This window comes from Hypanus sabinus, chromosome 20, assembly GCF_030144855.1.
Source record: "Hypanus sabinus isolate sHypSab1 chromosome 20, sHypSab1.hap1, whole genome shotgun sequence".
Lineage (NCBI taxonomy): Eukaryota > Metazoa > Chordata > Chondrichthyes > Myliobatiformes > Dasyatidae > Hypanus > Hypanus sabinus.
This window is the reverse complement of record NC_082725.1, coordinates 51,208,892-51,227,644: the sequence shown is the minus strand read 5'-3', so window position 1 is coordinate 51,227,644 and position 18,753 is coordinate 51,208,892. Positions and strand designations below refer to the sequence as shown.

At 39.2% G+C, this 18,753-nt stretch overlaps 2 protein-coding genes across 2 annotated transcripts in view; one reads left to right on the top strand and one right to left on the bottom strand.

The window, feature by feature from the left end:
- The window catches only part of LOC132378526 (uncharacterized), a 377,364-nt gene that overhangs the window by 340,665 nt on the left and 17,946 nt on the right, over positions 1 to 18,753 (top strand). The gene's annotated exons all lie outside the window — the stretch shown is intronic.
- LOC132378692 (E3 ubiquitin-protein ligase NHLRC1-like) lies at positions 6,689 to 11,782 on the bottom strand. The gene has a single exon (XM_059945798.1). The coding sequence runs from the start codon at positions 11,613 to 11,615 to the stop codon at positions 10,371 to 10,373; it is 1,245 nt and encodes a 414-aa protein (XP_059801781.1). The 5' UTR covers positions 11,616 to 11,782; the 3' UTR covers positions 6,689 to 10,370.

Sequence of the window (18,753 nt, the reverse complement as noted above, 5' to 3'; positions counted from 1 at the left end):
AAACACAGCCTGTTCAATTGTATCCCTCAGAGGAAGTAATCTGCCATTCTTACCTCATCTGGACAACATGTGACTCCAGATGAGGTGAAAAGCCACTTACGGGGAAATTGGAAATAAGCGTTCCCCTGTGACTCTCAGATTCCTCAAAAAAAATTGTGCCTCCAGTGATGGCGAGTAAGTTCAGCTGCAGATGCAAAACCAAGCTGTTGCCTCCAAAATAGGATGAGAGAGTGACAATTGCAGGAAATACAGAGCCTAAGGGCAAATGCTGCTTAAGTTGGATCTTCAATGCAAACAAAAATGGCCATCAGCAACTGTAGTGGTTTGCTGCCTGTAGTTGTGTTGCTCCTGGGGTTATCCAAGGACAGAGTTTTGCAGTTTCACAAAGGCTATGGTGACTATAGGGGGGAGACTTAACCTTTTATAAACTAGTGTCTGAGGTGTCCGATGAGGTTCAGGGAGTTAGTTTCTGCTAGAAATGAAATACGTACACAAATGCACTTGATGGACAAGTTTTATCAGAGATTCAAACACAATGAACTTCATTTAATTTGGATACATTTACTTAACTTCAGAATTGGGAATATACAAATGCTTAAGTTTGACATCTTGTTTGCCAAAGCTCCCAATTATGTCAGCGTTCTCATAATGACACTAGTTAGAATGAGCAGGTCTGCATCTATCTAGCTTCCTGTAGAAAAACAGCCATATGATGAGACACAGCAGCTGAAACCCCCAGAGTTACTTGTCAATGACATGAGCTTCCATTACCATCAATAAACTGAAAATATCCAACCTCAAAATTTATTATATAAATGTAGACAAGATTCTAGGAAGTCAATGTGATGCTCTCATCCTCCCAAATTCCTCCTGAAAACATCAGGAATGAAATCCATGAGCCTGATCGGCATCAAATTGTCATTGAAAATATCACTGGAATGCTGATAGTGCATTTCAGCTGCACTGCTAAGATCCCCAGAACATTAGCAGTGTGTGCACTTCGCACAAGGTTCTGTTCCAGTGAGGACAGAATTTGCAGAAGGAAAAAGGTATAGAGCATGTAAACTCATCCAACTATTTTGCAGATAATGTGGAAGATTAGTGGATGGAATATGATATGACAAGTGTGATGAGCTGGGTGGACGAATTAAGAGCATTGTTTAGCACATCGGACTATGATGTTGTTACTTTCACAGAGACATGATTAAAGGACAGGCAGGACAGGTAACTCAACATTTCAGAGTCTAGAACATTCTGGTGGAATGGAGATGATTCAAGAGAGATGGCAGTTTGGCAAAATTAATCAAATAGTCCAATATTCCAGTGAGGAGGATGTCTGTGAAGGTTGTTTGAATGAAGTCTCTTTGGTGGAGTTTAGAAACAAAAAGAAGATAGCACCTCTGGATAAATTAAAGGCCTCCAAACAGTCAGTGGGAGAATACATGTAGGCAAATCATAGAGAAGCATAAAAATAATAGGGAATAATAATAGACTATTACACCACACTGTTGTCTATAATTGTCTTATTGTAAAAGGCTTAGAAAGACCAGGTTTTAAAAGGGCCCACAGGACAGATTTTTGATCCAGTACATAAATGATACTTCTAGCAAAAGAGGACTGAATTCAATCACTGGGAATGAAGCCAAGCAAATGCAGGAAATGGAGGGAGAGCATTTCAGGATAGTGGGCAGTTTTAAGGTTGGAATGGAGAACATTGAGAGTGGGCCAAAGTACAAGGTCCTGAATTGCAGATCGATTTCAACCAGTGAACCCAGGAAGTAGCAAAAATGGACAATGAACAGAAAATAGGATTATACATGATCAACAAAAGTCAAACAAAATGATCTAAATACAGCTGAGGACCAATATTCCTAAAGGAATGAAAGACCAAACTTGGATTTCGAGATATCAAGGATTGGGTAAATGAAAAAAAAGGCTTCAGAGAACTGGAAACAGGCAAGATCATGCAAGTATATAGCAAATGTTGAGTAATGCTTAAAAGTTAGGATGGCTAAGAGTGGGCAAAAGTAACAAGTGGATAAAATTCAGGGAAATCCCTAAATACATTGTAAGGATACAAGGGGCAAGAGAGTTACCAGAGAAAGAGTAAGGCACAATAGAGATTATAGTAGCAATTTGTAAAAGGATGTTGATTCAAGATTCAACATTGTCTAATGTCATTTCCACTAAACAAGAGTAAAGGTAAATGAATACTTCTCATCTACACTCAGTGGCCACTTTATTGGATACCTCCTGTACCAAATAAAGTGAAGACCGAGCGTATGATGATGGTCTGCTGCTATAGCCATTCACTTCAAGATTCAATATGCTGTACGTTCAGAGATGCTCTTCTGCATACCACTGTTGTAACACATGGTTATTTGGATTACTGTCATATTTCTGTCAGCTTGAACTGGTCTGGCCATTCTCCACTGACCTCTCATTAACAAGGCATTGGAAAAAGGTATCGGAAGTTCTAGAAGACTTAAAGATAGATACATTTTGAGGGTTGGAATGACATGTAACCCAGGTTACTAAATCAGGAGATTGTTGGGACTCTGTTATAAACTTTCAAATCTTCTTAGGCCATTGGTATTCAAGATGGGCAGCAGAGCTAAGTCTGGTAATTTTATCTTGCATTGACATTCAATCACAAACAGTTAAAGTTTAAGAAAACAGATGATTTTCAATGAGTATTATTTAATATGCGCAGTTACCTCCTCCTACACAGTCTGTCTTAACTTCATTTTCTCTCAGGTTTTTTTTCCCTCTCTCTTGGAAAACCACTTGATTTCACATATAAAGAATATGAAACACAATTCTATTGTCCTAAATCTGTATTTTTCCAAAGCAACGGAAGGTGCTGTTTTGTCTCAATGTTTCCTTATGCAAAAGGAACTACACTGTTATTACTAGTGTGGTTTTTAATAAGACCAGCAACCTATGGTGACTTTTCTCCTACATTTTTGTCTCTTTAATTTTGTTCTCCAACACACCTGTGTAAAGTTTGTCCTGACGAAGGATCTCGGCCCGAAACGTCGACAGTGCTTCTCCTTATAGATGCTGCCTGGCCTGCTGTGTTCCACCTGCATTTTGTGTGTGTTGTGTGTAAAGTTTGTATTTGACTTATTAGTCAAATACTTTTCAGATTACATCTTACACAATGTAGTTCAATACCAATTGCATTTTGACCATGGTTATATTCAGAACTATTAGGTTTGCTTCCAAATTATTCAAAGTTTTTGAAGTGATAAATTTTCCATTTATACCAGAGTTTCTGAGGACTCAGTATTCACTTGTTTTCTTTCTTCTTCACAATAATCACACAATCACCTTTTATATTCATCATTGAACCTTATCCAGCTTTCCCTCAAAAATTACATTGACACTCAACTATGTATTTCAAATCAAGTTCAAAGCACATTTAGTATCAATATACACACACAGTGCGTATAAGTACAGTACTCACCCACCTTGGAAGTTTTCATGTTTTGTTCTACAACATTAAATCACAGTGGATATAATTTGGCTTTTTTAACGCTGATCGGCAGTATCAAAGTGAAAATTAATTTCTACCAATTGGTCTAAATTAATTACAAGTATAAAACACAAAATAATTGATTGCATAATTACTCACCCCGTCAAGTCAGTATTTTGTAAATGTACCTTTGGCAGCAATTACAGCCTTGAGTCTGTGGATAGACCTCTCTCAGTTTTGCACATCTGGTAAATGGATGTGACTTTCCCCATTCTTTACAAAACTGCTCAAGCTTGGTCAGAGTGAACAGGGATCGTGAGTGAACAGCCCTTTTCAAGTGTAGCCACAAATTCTCATTTGGATTGAGGTCTGGATCTTACTTGGCCAGTCCTGGATATTAACTTTGTTGTTTTTAAGCCATTCCTATGTAGCTTTGGCTTTATGCTTGGGATCATTGTCTTGCCGGAAAACAAATCTTTTTCCAAGTCACAGTTCTCTTGCAAACTGCATCATGCTTTCCTCTAGGATTTCTTTGTATTTTTGGTGCATTCATTTTACCCTCTGCCTTCACAAGCATGCTGCAGTGAAGCATCATACAGCATGATGTAGCCCCCATTGTGCTTACAGTAGGGATGGTGTGTTTTTGATGATATGTGTGTTTAGTCAATGGCCAAAAAGTTCAATTTTGGTTTCATCAGACCATAGAACCTTCTTCTAGATTTAAGAGTCTCGCACATGCCTTCTGGCAAACTCTAGCTAAGATTTCAAGTGAGTTTTTTTTCCAACAGTGGCTTTCTCTTTGCCACTCTCCCATAAAGCTGTGACTGGTAAAGCACCCAGGCAATAGTTGTTGTACGCACAGTCTCTCCCATCTCAGCCATTGAAGCTTGTAACTCCTCCAAAGTTGTCATAGGTCTCTTGGTGGCCTCCCTCATTCGTCCCCTTCTTGCATGGTAATTCAGTTTTTGAGGACAGCCTGCTCTAGGCAGATTTACAGCTGTGCCATATTCTTTCCATTTCTTTGATGATTGACTTAACTGTACTCCAAGGGATATTCAGTGACCTGGAAATTTTCTTCTATCCATCTCCTGACTTGTGCTTTTCAATAACCTTTTCACAGAGTTGTTTGGAGTGTTCAAAAAACTACATGGTATAGTTTTTGGCAGGATACTGCCTTACCAGATACCGTACAGGTGTATTTTTACTACAATCAATTGAAACACCTCGACTGCACACGGTGCTCTCCATTTAACTAATTATGTGAATTCTAATACCAATTGGCTGCACAACTGAGGAATTGCTGTGTCATAAGGTGGGGGGGGGGGAATGAATACTTATGCAATCAATTATTTTGTCTATTATCTTTGTAATTAATTTAGATCACTTTGTAGAGATGTCTTTTTTCTGTTGATCGGTATCAAAAAAAGCAAATTATTACCACTATGATTCAATGTTGTAAAACAATAAAATATGAAAACTTCCAAGGAGGGTGAATACTTTTTATAGGCACAGCATATCACCGTAGAGAACCCTAAGATTCATTTTCTTGTGGGTATTCTTGATAAATCCATAATAACATAACAAATTCAATGAAAAACTGCACCAACTTGGGTGTTCAATCAGTGTGCAAAAAACAAGCTGTGCAGTTACAAAAATAAATTTAAAATAAATAAATAAATAAATAAATGGATAGATAGATAAATAAGCAATAAATATCGAGAATATTAAATAAAAAATCCTTGAAAGTAAGTCCATAGGTTGTGGGAACCTTTCAATGATGGGACAAGTGTAGTTGAGTGAAGTTACCCCTTTGGTTCAAGAGCCAAATGAGTGAGGGGTAATAACTGTTACTGAACATGGTGGTGTGCATCCTAAGGCTTCTGTACCTTCTTCCTGATGACCCGGGTGGTGGGGGTCTGTTATGATGGGTGCTATTTTCTTGCAAAACATCAAGGAATTGTTCCATGCTTCCCTAGCTGGAATGGAAATAAAGATTGTTTCAAATCATCAAATGTATTTTTTTCATATTGTTCACATATTAAACCAACATATCTGTTTATTGGCATTTCTGGTATCTTGCCTCACTGCCAGGCTCGCTATGTCCACCACAAAATTTTCACTAATTCTGCATTGATGGAATTGCCTGTAAGAAGTTTGGTTCACCCAGACATAGTCACATCTTCTCAGCAAATCATAACTCTTTATATAAAGCCTGGACAACTTGAGGCATTTTTGTCCTTCTTGATAAAACACAATACACTTGGTATCTGTTTGATTTGTATTGAATTATATCAACTTTAAGGCTTTTTTTGAGTGCAATTATTTTATTTAAATCCTGTGCTCTTGACATTTCTAAACTAGAAGATATCAAGGTCTTTCTCATCACTGCATTATTTTTTATGTTTAATTTAAAAATTATCACATGACCAACTCTAGTTTTCAGCTGCAAATTCTAGCAATCTTTTAATTTTTAAAGCTCAAGTTTGATTTCATCTTGATGGATCATGACAGGAATATTGACAGTACTAAAACTTTTTACCTTTTAAAACTTTATAATGTCTGTACTATGTACCTATAGTCATTGAATACAGCACAAAGGATTAGATCTTTCCACACCTCAAAACCCTTCTTCATTTGAAGACATAATTGATGGCCTGTGATCAAACTCCATATTCTTTAATATCTTTGGTTAATCTAAGTCTCCAGCCTCACATTTACTTCACTCTTGTAAAGTCCAAGTTCAATTTTTGGCTTTGCACTTGATGCAGATTTCCCAACCAACAGAAATTGCTTAATATTAATATTAACACCCCTTAATATTATGAAAATTTCAATAATTTATAACCTAATCCAAATTTCAGGAAGACAACCCTAGATTGTATGAATGCTTATAATCTAACTCTTGTCTCCGAATTAGCATTTTCAAGAGTAGGGATCAAAGTTTAAATCTTCATCCTCACCAAGTGCTGTGTTTAAATCCACCCTGAGTACTCCACTGAATAGCCAGGCATTTTTTTAAGCCAAATGAAAATCCAACACACATGCCTGGAATTCCAATTTCCTCAAACAAGAACACGAATAACAAGGAAATGGACATTTTTGCCAAATTTCCCTTTCAATGAAGATGACTATCACAGTAACAATGGCTAAACACTATAATTCATTACAGGAATCTCTGAATATTCCCAAATCAATGTGACCAAAGGCAAGTTTAAAGGATCCTCTATATTGTATCTGTATCTCTGCAAATTCATCTATCTAAATAAACAAAAACTCTTACTCATTGTTTGCCTCATTTAACTCTGGCTTGCCGTCAAAGAAAATGCCTGAAATATTTAGCTGCTCTGCTAATTTCAGGAATGTTATAAATGAGAATGTTTATATAAATTAGCCATAGCTACACCATCTGCTGGCTATTGTAAGTTGCATCCAGCCCTCCCAAGCTTCAGAAGACTCCCCTGAATCTGAACAACAGAATCTATTGATTGATTTATTGAAATAGGCCCTTCGAGCCACGCCAGCCAGCAATTCCCTGATTTAATCTGTTTAATCAATTTAAGATGATGAATTAAACTTTGGACTGTGGGAGGAAACCGGAGAAAACCCACACGGTCACAGGGACAATGTACAGGCAGCAGCGGGCAGTGAACCCAGGTCGCTGGTACAGTGAAGCGTTGTGCTAACCACTACTCTACCAATCAGCCCCTTTTTATGGTCTGTGTATTATAATTTTCCACTCTACTCTCAGTTGACCTTTCTGCCTGTAGTTGTCTACATTATTTCAATGAAACTCAAGGCAAGCAAGACTTCATTTTCTGAACTGGCACATTCAGAACCCAGTTTCAAATTCAACTATTTCAGATAATCCATCAGTCCTATTTCCTATTTGCAATTCCCAGGGTTTTCCTTTTTTTGTTAAAAAAAACTGCTTCTCTCTTCTGATATTTGAGATTTCTCCTTTCTTATTCATATCTTAAAACACATTTAACCCCTATTTTTATGTGATTGTTTCTCCAATTCTCAATAGAGTCAAAGAGCAAAGGTACAGGCCAAATCCATGCCAAACATTTTGTCTACTTAACCACAGTCATTTATTCTCTCTCCATCCCTATCCTTTCCTCTGCAACTGAAAAAACATATATTTCTAACTTTTCTCAATTCATATGTGATCAACCTGACAAGTTAAAACTCCTTCTCTGTACATTCTTGATCTGACAAGAATTTCTAGGATTGTCTTTCTCTAGATTTCCAGAATATGCAGTGTTTTACTTTTGAGATTGACTTTGGGTAGTCAATGTAGTGCATCGGTCCATAAAACTGTTCTCTGGGTGGATATTACCAGGTGTGGAGGAAATGATGATAACCCAACCAATGAGAATATTAAGTATAGGTTTATGGACACCTAGCCAAGAGTTTGGCCCAAATTCACTGTTCAGCTTTACAATTGTCCAGCATGACACAATAAAAGCTAAATAAATATTACGCCACTGAAGCATGGAGCAATGTTTGGTATTCAGTTACTACTCGGGACTCAATTGTGATGATGTCCGAGGTCAAATTTCTGAAGACACTGAACCAAGCTTTGCCAAATTCTGTGATGTCAACGGCAAGGTACTCAAAGACTGCTTACATCTGTGGCAGGTTGTCTTAGATTAGAACACTGTCGCTTCAGTATTCCCATGTGAATCAAGTGTATGACCTGGGTTGACATACGTGGAATGCTGCATTGTCCGAAACACTCGTTCAAATAAGACTGGCTCACTGTCTGCCTGGTTAACATCTTAAGACACCTTTTAAAGTGTTCTCTATGCCCTCATGATTCTCTACATGAACACCAAAACAGACATCTTCTTAATCATACTGTTGCAAGTTCTAGAATCTTGATTTGGATAAATTGGCTTGTTTAGCTGTACAGCAATGTTTATAGCTGAGAATTTATTAAATTGTCTTAACAAGTTTGCATTATGATGAATCTGTCAAACACAAACTGAAGGAAGTGAAAGGAAACGGAGCAGGTACAACATAGAGACAAGAGATTCTACAGATGCTGGAAATCTAGAACAACAGATACAAAATGCTTGAACTCAGCAAGTCAGGCAGCATCTATAGAAATGGATAAAGTTGAGACCTTTCATCAGGACTGGAAAGGAAGAAGGCTACCCAAAGAGGATCACAGCTGGAGACAACGCAGTCAGAAGATGATGCGTGTTTTCCTCCAACCTGAGAGTGGCCTCATTGTGGCAGTAGAGGAGGCCATTGACTAAAATGTTGGAACAGGATAGGGGATTGGAATTAAAATGGTTGGCCACTGGGATATCCTGTGTTGTTGCAGACAGAAACACTTTATATTCTCTCTGGGTTGCCTCCAACCTGACACCACGTACATTGATTTCTGTAACTTCTGTTCCCTGTTCTGGCTCCCCTTTTACCTTTACTCCTCCCTCTGAGCCTCTCCTTCTCCCCCCTCCTATCAGATTCCTCTTTCAGCCCTTTACTTTCTACACCTATCACCTGCCAGCTTTTCACATCATTCCCCCCAGTCCCCCACCAATTACTTTCCACCTCACCTGGCTTCGTTTATCACCTTCTTACTTGTACTCCTTCCGCATTCCCCACCCACCTTCTTATTCTGACTTTTTCCCCTCCCTTTCGAGTCCCAATGAAGGGTCTCTGCCAAAATGTCAACCCCTTACTCCTTTCTACAGATGCTGTCTAACCTGCCGAGTTCCTCCAGCATTTTTGTTTGTGCTACCGTGGAGTAAGTACAAGATTGTCCAAGTAGTAACAAAGCAAATAGGTAATTCTAATTAACTGTTCCTTAGGAATACCACGTGCACAGTAGACAATTAGCTGACTTTATCCTGATAAGATTGTAACAATGCTCCAATGTTTCTCACCCATGCCAACACAGACATTTGTTGCTAGATTCACACCAAAGCTTATTTTACTTCTTTAAATGGGTAGATTTGTAACGCACAAAAAATGCTTACATCTCTAGTCAAAAACGAGATTCCATTACCAAAGGACATACACTATATGACACACCATACAACCCCCGAGGTTCATTTTCTTGCGGGCATACTCAGTAAGTCTAAGAACTGTAATAGAATCAATGAAAGACCACACCCAACAGGACAGACAAGCAACTAATGTGTTAAACGTAATGAACTTTACAAATACAAAAGAAAAATAAATAATAAATAAGCAATACATGTTGAAAACATGAGAAGAGTCCTTGAAATTCAGTCCACAAGTTGTGGGAACATTTCAGTGATGGGCAAGTGAAGTTATCCCTTTTGGTTCAAGAGCCTGATGGTTGAGGAGTAATAATGGGTTCTGAACCTGGTGGTGTGAGTTCTGAGGCTCCTGTACCTTCTACCTGATAGCAGCAGCAGGGAGAGAGCACGTCCTGGGTGGTGGGGGTCCCTGATGACGGATGCTGCTTCCCTGTGATGGTGCTCTGTGTCGATGTGCTCAATTTTGGGGAGAGCTTTACCTGTGATGGACAAGACCATATCCACTACCTTCTATAGGCTTCTCTGTTCAAGGGAATTGGTGTTTCCATACCAGACTGTGATGCAGCCAGTCAATATGCTCTCTACCACACATCAATAGAAGTTTGTCAAAGTTTTAGATATCATGCCAAATGTTATCATATCTTCAATTTTGTGTGTGGCTTCACAGAAAGATGCACAACAATTCAAATGAACTCAAGGGTTCCAGTTCATAAAAGTCTTGCAGCAACATAGTTTGGTTAAGTAAAACGGGGCTGCAGAATCAGATTATTGTCATATGCACCAGAGCACAATTAATTTCTTTCCTTGAATGATATTTCACAAAGGAAATTATACACATGGTAATAATAAATAAAACAACTATTACAAAGGTATCGTCAGGATAGCTCTCTGGCGGGAGGCATGGAGAGATCAGCATACACCTTCCACGTGTTGTCTCCACCGTCTAGCACCATTAGCTCGCCGTCAGCAGTGCATGCCAGCCCTACTGGGCGGATCAGACCATGGTCCACAAGGATGCTGTACTGGCGGGTCCCAGGGACACCTACACGACCCACCGTACCGTCCAGCCCGTCGGCAACCAGCACGTTGCCATCGGCATCCACGGCGATGGCGGAGAGTCCGGCGGGGATGCGGGCGACCGGGCTCACGCCGGTGCTGTCCAGCTGGCGGATCAGTTGGTGGCGACTGTTGAAGGTTTTGAGGCGGACAGCGGCGGAGGAGCCGGGCGGCAAGAGGTGCTCCACCACATGGATGCAGCCTTGCCGCGGGCACACGGCCACTTCCCGGGGGCAGCGCAGCCCCTCGCACACGCTCTCGGTACCCAGTAGGGCACCGCCGGGCAGCCGCAGGTTCAGCAGTAGTAAAGAGCCTCGCCCGGCGTCTGTCAGTACCACCTGGATGATGCTCAGACCCGCAGCCACACCCCACGGGAGACCGAAGTTGTCCTGGACTACGGCAGGTTTCCGGCTTTGACCCAAAACGAACACCTTAAGAGACGAGTCGCCGCCGTCCGTCACCACCAGCAGTTGCCCGCCGCCGGCCAGCGCCACGCCCAGCGGGTACACCAGCCCCGTGGCCTCGACGTCGGACTCCAGCCAGCGCTCGCCGCGTTCCCAAAGCCGCACCGGCCGGGAACTGTCATCGGCCACTGCCAGCAGTTCGGGGCACACGGCCAGCGCCCTGGGATTGAGCAGCTGGCCCCAGCCTCCGTACACCGTTATCAGTCGGAGCTGCGAGGGCAAACCGGGGCCGCCGCCCTGCTCCGGGCCCAGCATCTCCGCGAGCTGCAGCAGCGGCAGGCAGTCGGCGGCCAGCGACGACGGCCCACAGCGCCGGCAGAACGGGCACTGCAGCTCTCCGGCCCGGGTCAGAGTCCGGGCGCAGTGGCGGCACACGACATGCCCGCACGGCAGCACACAGGGTCGGCATGCCGTGTTATCGCCGTAGTGCTCGAAACAGACTTTGCACTCCAGCACATTGATCCTGATATCCTGTACCAGGCTGCGGGCGGTGCGCAAGGCCATCGGCTCGGTGAACGCTGCAGCCGGGTTCTCCATCGGCAGCCCTTCCCATTCCCAGACGTCCTCACAAGGGCACCGATTCCTCAAGACATATGACATTTAGCCTCTATCAGCAGACAGAGCGGCATCGTGACCGTGAATAGTAGCTGTGACATCCTCCTGGAATCGTTTTGTCAATAAAACACGCAAGGAGCAAATTTACATTGCAAAGACGGGCCAAAAAAACAAACAATAATTCAAAATAAAGCTAAAACTGCAGATGCTGAAAATCCTTTTGCACACATGTCCCTTGTGGTTAAACATTCTTCATAACCAGACTCATTATTTCAGTGGCCAAGACGTCCCTTTTCTTTAAATATTTTACCAATCAAAGGAGAAGCAGCACTTTAAAACAATCTCTTCCACAATCCAGAGAACCAAATAAGTGATGCAGTCCCCTCTACACTGGAGAAACCAAACACAGATTGTGTGATGGTTTGGTGAAACACCCTGTAGGTCAGCTAGGGCAACTCCCAAGTTCCAATCATCTATCACTTATCAACTGCATTCCCATTCTGACCTTTCTGTCAATTGCTTCCTCCACTGTTCCAACTAAGACTCGGAGAATTGCTCCTCATCCCCCTCCCTCTAGGCATGTTGTTTCCTTTGGATTCAATACTACGTGCAATCATTTCACGTAGCCAGTTATGATGTATATTCCTCAGCCTGAACTCACTTTTACTCTCCACAGACACTGCCCAACCTGTTGGGAATTTCAAGCATTGTTTTGTTTTAAGATTTTCAACATTCTGTCCCTCATGGTTCCAACACATTCTTTAAAAACTGTAATCCATCTATTAGATGGTTCTGAAAGTCGAAGAAAAGTACAGCGCAGAAACAGGACCTTCAACCCATCTAGTCCATGTTGTGCCATTTCAAATACCTACTCCCATCGATCTGGCACTGTGACCAGAGCGCTTCATATCCCAACCATCCAGGTACCTATCTAAATTTCTTTTAAACATTGAAATTGAGTTCTGATGCACAATTGTGCTGGCTGCTTGTCCCAAATTTCCAAACTCTCACAACCCTCTTGAGTGAAGAAGTTTCCCCTCATGTTCCCCTTAAACTTAGTTGTAGTCTCACCCAAACTCAGTGGAAAAAACCTGCTTGCATTTATCCTATCAATATCCCTCATATTTTTGTATACCTTTATCAAATCCCCTCTCAATCTTCTACGTTCCAAAGAATAAAGTTCTAAAGATTTCAATCTTTCCTTATAATCCATGTCCTCCAATCCCAGCAACATACCTGTAAATTTTCCCTGTACTCTTTCAACCTTACTTACACTTTCCTGTAGGCAGGTGACCAAAATGGTACACAATGCTCCAAATTAGGCCTCACCAATGTCTTAAGCATCTTCAACATAACATCCCATCTCCTGTATGCAGTACATTGATTTATGAAGGTCATTGTGCCAAAATCTTTCTTTACAACTCTATCAACCTGTTACACCACTTTCAATGTATTATGGACCTGTATTTCCATTGTTTTACCGTACTCCTCAGTGTCCTACTGTTCACTGTGTAAGACCTATTGAATATAGATGTAGTCCCGTTGAAGTACAACATCTCACACTGGTCTGCATTAAGTTCCATCTGCCATTGTTCAGCCCATTTTTCCAGCTGGTCCAGATCCCAATGCAAGCCATGATAGCCTTCCTCACTGTCTACGACACCCCCCCCCCCCCCCCATCTTGGTGTCATCCACAAATTTGCTGATCTAGTTAACCACATTATAATCCAGATCATTGATATAGATGACAAACACCAAGGGACCCAGCACCGATCCCTGTGGCACTCCACTACTCCAGTCAGAGAGGCAACCATCTATTACCAGTCTCTGACTTCTCTCTCAAAGCCATTATCTAATCCAATTTACTACCGAATCTTGAATGTCAAGTGACCGAACCTTCTTGACCAACCTCCCATACGGAACCTTGTCAAATATCTTGCTAAGGTCCATGTCCTTTAAATTAGCTCCTAACTTTCTGAACTCACTTTGCAGAACCTAGTCGCTCTTCCTACCTATGTCATTGGTACTTTCATAGAACATGACCTTGCCTTTTGAGTCATGTGAGTACTCTGAGAATCTACATCATCTGTACTTTTGTTCTCCCTAGTCTCCATCTCTCCAAATTTTAAATACACCTATTTTAAAGACTATGTATAAAATCAGCATTGATTTTCAAATTATTCTAAGTTGATTATCAAATTCCTTGCTGACTTCTCCAATAAACTACAGAATCTCTGCTATATCTCAAAGAGAGAAATGTTCAGTGAAGCATCAGTTCTTTACTGTTAACATGACAAATACTGTTCTCATTATGTCTGTAGCAAGACATTTGCATAACATCTGATAATGAGGATGCAGTGGATTTGGATGCTCAGCATTCGATACCATGGTAAATGGTCTGCCTACCAAGAATGGATACAGCCTTCTGATCTGATGCACCATACTCCTTCCCCAAGAATAGTTTCTCTCCTTTGATAGTGTGAGAAGTTCAAAAGCAGTGAGCTGTGAAGATTCAGCTGGTCAGGTAGCATTTTGGAAGGAGAAACAGAATCAATATTTCAGATTGAGGACCTTGAGTTTGCTTGAAGGATCATAGAAATGAAACATGATCACCTTCAGAGTCTGCTTGACCAGTCCAGCATCTCCAGCATTTTTGCACTTATTTAAAGATTTCCAATATCAGATGTTTTCCTTTTACTTTAAGCTTTAATTGGCCTTGTTCATATAGTTCATAAATATCCCACTTCCATATTTGTAGGCATCACAAATGATTTTATCATGGTGTACCATGAGACTTTATAGAAGGTCTCTTCTCATAAGGTTGACCATGGAGCCAGGAAAATCCTAAACACATTGAACCTTGATTATTGATTATTAAATGTATAATAATAATTTCACATTTATCTCTATATTGCTTGCATTGATACAACTTTCTATCCCTCACAATGTAAAATAGCCAAGAATGTCTAAAATGATTTTTAATCATTACAACACTCCTCCGAATAGCTGCACAACTTTGATCAATTTAAATGGTAGTGCAAAGGTAATCCGTTGATTTAAGTTCAGGTTCTGACATTCATTATGAGGACTCAATGATTCTCAATACAATGCATATTTGATCTAAAGCTACAAGAGTAAAGAAAAGTCATAGGATCAAAATTAGGCAGTTTGCCACCTTGTTCATGGCTTATATTTGATATACAGAACAATTCAATTTATGCCTTGGAGCCATATCCATTAATACAGCCACTTATTAAAAGCTTCAAAATTAGTAAAAATTTTGATTTATATTCTGCCATTTCCCACTTTTCTTACACAGGGGAACTCAAGCTTAGTCTAAGAAACCAGTACTCGTCAAGCAACAATGTGGTGAAATCACACTGAATTCTCAAGCACATATTTCTTTCTATGTACATAATTGTTGTAGATGTTTCAATTTCCTATGACAAAGAAAGGCACTGATAATTGAATGAAAAGAAGAGGTTAAAACATGGCAAGGAACCATAAAAGTCACTATTTCACTGGCATCTTATGAGACACTAGAAATACAGTTCTGAGCATTTTGTGGTTGTACATGGGGAGGGAAAAACTGTATTTAGAGCTAAAGTAAAATAATATGATGAATTTATGGTAGAGGTAGTAGTGGGACCATCATCAGCTTAAGATGAAAAGATGTAGAATTTGGGAGGTATTTGGGCTATAAATAGAAAGAGATGAGTCAAAGGAAACTTAGAACACAGAAGAAAGATGAAACCATGAAAGGACTGAAACACAAGGATAATAATATTATATATGAGATGTTGGGGAAGTGGAGGCCAAATCAAGTCAAGGGAAATAAGGTTATGGATGACTAGGATAGAATAGAATAACAGGATAGAATACACAACAAGCAACAGGATAGAGTATTGCCATTAGCTTTAAATGAGTTTAATTAATAAGGAGATGTGTTTAGAATAGTCATACATGGAGAAGGAGTTAAGCAGCAGGTGAGTTTAGATAATAGCTGAAAAATAAACATAGGTGGTCAGGACAAAGAAGGTGCAAGTGAAAGACAACGAATGTCAAGGTCACCAATGAGATGATCTGAGACAGGGAAGGAGGGTGAATCAGAATTTGTGTCAAGACTGCAGACCATGGTTTTGGTCTTCTATTCTCGAAATAACTGTGACTCATCTGAATATTGAACACATAAGGAGCCATCAGAGTAGTTCCAAAGCAATGCAACAAGGTGAGGCATTTAGCCTTGTCATGGTTCCTAAAGGAACAAAGTGATTGAAACAGCAATGGTCATTTACATTTCCAGTGAAATTGTACAGTACAGAGGAGATGCCAATGACAGAAATGTTCTGGAAATAGCTCAATAAAATGTTAGATTTGGTGATACTGTGTTCCAAAGGTTCTTTGAAAGTTAAGAATGAAGCAAGGCCCTCGCTGATTACGACTGTTTATTAGGTGTTACAACTAAAAAGAATTTTAAAAAGAGAAAAAAATAGAACAAAGAAGTCATAAGTGTCTTATACTAAAAACCAGCTCAATCTCAAGAGATAACAAGACATGCTAATGATAAGGTAGAACCTAAAATATAATCTGGTTCAGTGACATGATACAGGTTGCTACAACATGATACAACTTCTAGAAAATACATAACCAGCCATATCACAAATACTGAAAGTTCACTGAATAATTACACACATATGGGTGATTATATAAAAATTATAAACAAGTACTGGAAAATTAAACAAGAACAATAACAATTCTGCACTCTAATCCAACAAAATGGTGTGCATCACAATCCTGAGGAGGAAATCGAGACGAGCCCTTAGATGAAAATGTTGCTGTCAATCATACCAAAGCTATAGAAAAATGGAATGCAAGTATGGGAAGCTATGGAAGTATATGTGGTTGATGGGTTTTGATGAAAATAGAAAAGAGTGATTGAAGCTCAAATTGAAGCTTCAAGGTCATAGAAGGTCAAGATTGGGTTAAGAAAACATGAGCAAAAAGTGCTTGAGAAGGAGAGTGAGGAATTCGCAATAATTATCGTGGTACTGTCTAAATCAATATTTGATAAGTGTAGATCTTTAAAAGTGCTAGGCATCATTGTGGGGTTGTGAAATTATGAATACCATAATAATGGATTAACTAGAATGAGAACTGTCATCAAGAAATAAAACCTGTACACAATTTAACTTTCAACTGATACTTGGTGGCTATTGAAACCAATAGCTTTGTACTTTCGTACTTTGTACGGAAACTATGTACTTTCCGTTCCATTGAAAGTCCATAGAAGATGACAGGTGAATGCTCCTGCTATTAGCACATTGTTAACGGTGTATCCCGCACTAAAGGCACAGTGCAGGACAGATTTGTTTTGTCACTTAACGATCTGGCTAATTGTATATTTGTGAAGCCATTCCTCAACACTGCAACAAAAGGGGTATATTTTGGGTGTCTGGCTTTTGGAACACACACCAGTATTAAATATACAAAGGGGTTCTGCTAGTTGGGATGTGCTGCATTGTAATTCTGTAAATTTACCTGACTATATTCCAAATTTAAAAGTTAATAAGTGATTATAGCAATTAAAACTGCAGTTAATCATTTATTACTATCTTTGTTTTGAAGAAATACAAACCATCATGTCAGGAGAGTAGGATTCTCTTGGATTCTCCTGGGCTCGCTCTGTCTCCTGGAGGTTCGCAGTATGAATAAAATCTTCTATATTTCCCAGTTACAGCTTTCATGTGACTCAGTTTTAGTCAGACACAATAACAAAAAATATCACAGAATATTCATTCAAGTCTTGCTACAACATGATTCAAAGTCTGATAATTGAATTGTCTTAATTGGATTAATTTAAATGTTTTGCAAAATTAATGATAAAGGTAATGCATCTTGTGTCTTTTTATGAAGAAAATGCTAGAAAACAGATCGAAGAGCATTCATGGCAAAATGAACAGTCAATATTTCATCACAAGTTGAGTTCAAATGATAGGTGTTTGACCTGAAACATTAACTATTTTTCCCTTTCACCATATGCTATCTGACCTGCTGAGGTCTCCCAACATTTTTTGGTTTTATTTCAAATTTCCATCATCTGTGGTTTCCAAACCTTACAGGACTGTGCATTCATCTTTAGTGTAATTAGACAGATTTCTTGAATGAAGAAATTCAGTCCACAAGAACTCAGTCAACACACCCACTGATACTATCAACTGAAAGTTGCATGATTGGCCTGTAAATAATACAAAAATAAGAGCACAGAGTTAAACATAAAGTGGCAGATTTTTTAATGAGGCTAAACGTATCAAAACACAAAATGTTGGCATTGAAAAGCAAATGTTATATGTACCCTCAAAAGCAAGTATTTGAGCAGATAACAAATTTGGTAGTCCAGTTGAGTATGATCAAAAGTATCAGTGAAGTTTGACCTAGGAGGGTTACAACTTCCAAATTTTAAGAATTATTATAAAGCAAATCCACTTAGATTTATTGCATCTTTTTTTGAGAAAGACAGACCGGCAGGGATTAGAATAGAACTAGATAAAACAGGAGAAAATACACCAGAAGATTTTATATATAAATGGAAATCTAAATGGATATGGGAAAAGAAAGAATCTCCTATATTAAAACATTTGATTGACATGGAATAACATAAATGTTGATGATGAGACAAAGAAATCTTTATTAGCAAAGAGATCTTTAATTCAAAATAGACTTTTTCCTTTCACAATGGATAATCAACTTTTATATAATTGGTTTCAAAAAGGGATTAGATATATAGGAGATTGTTTTGAAGGAGGTATATTAATGTCATTTGATCAATTAAAGAATAAATATAAAGTATCAAACAACACTCTTTTTTGTTACTTCCAATTAAGGGCTTATTTAAGAGAAAAATTAGGTCAAACAATGTTATTGCCGAAATCTAATGAAATAGAAACTTTAATTCAAAAAGGAAAAACTAAAAAAATTATTTCTTGTATGTATAGCTTGATTCAAAAACAGGCAATTAAACAAGGAGTCCATAAGTCAAGACAAAAATGGGAAAGTGACTTGAATATTAAAATTGAAGAAACAAATTGGTCAAGACTACTTCTTGATAGTATGACAAATACAATAAATGTTCAGTTAAGATTAGTGCAATATAATTTTTTACATAAATTATATATTACACCACAAA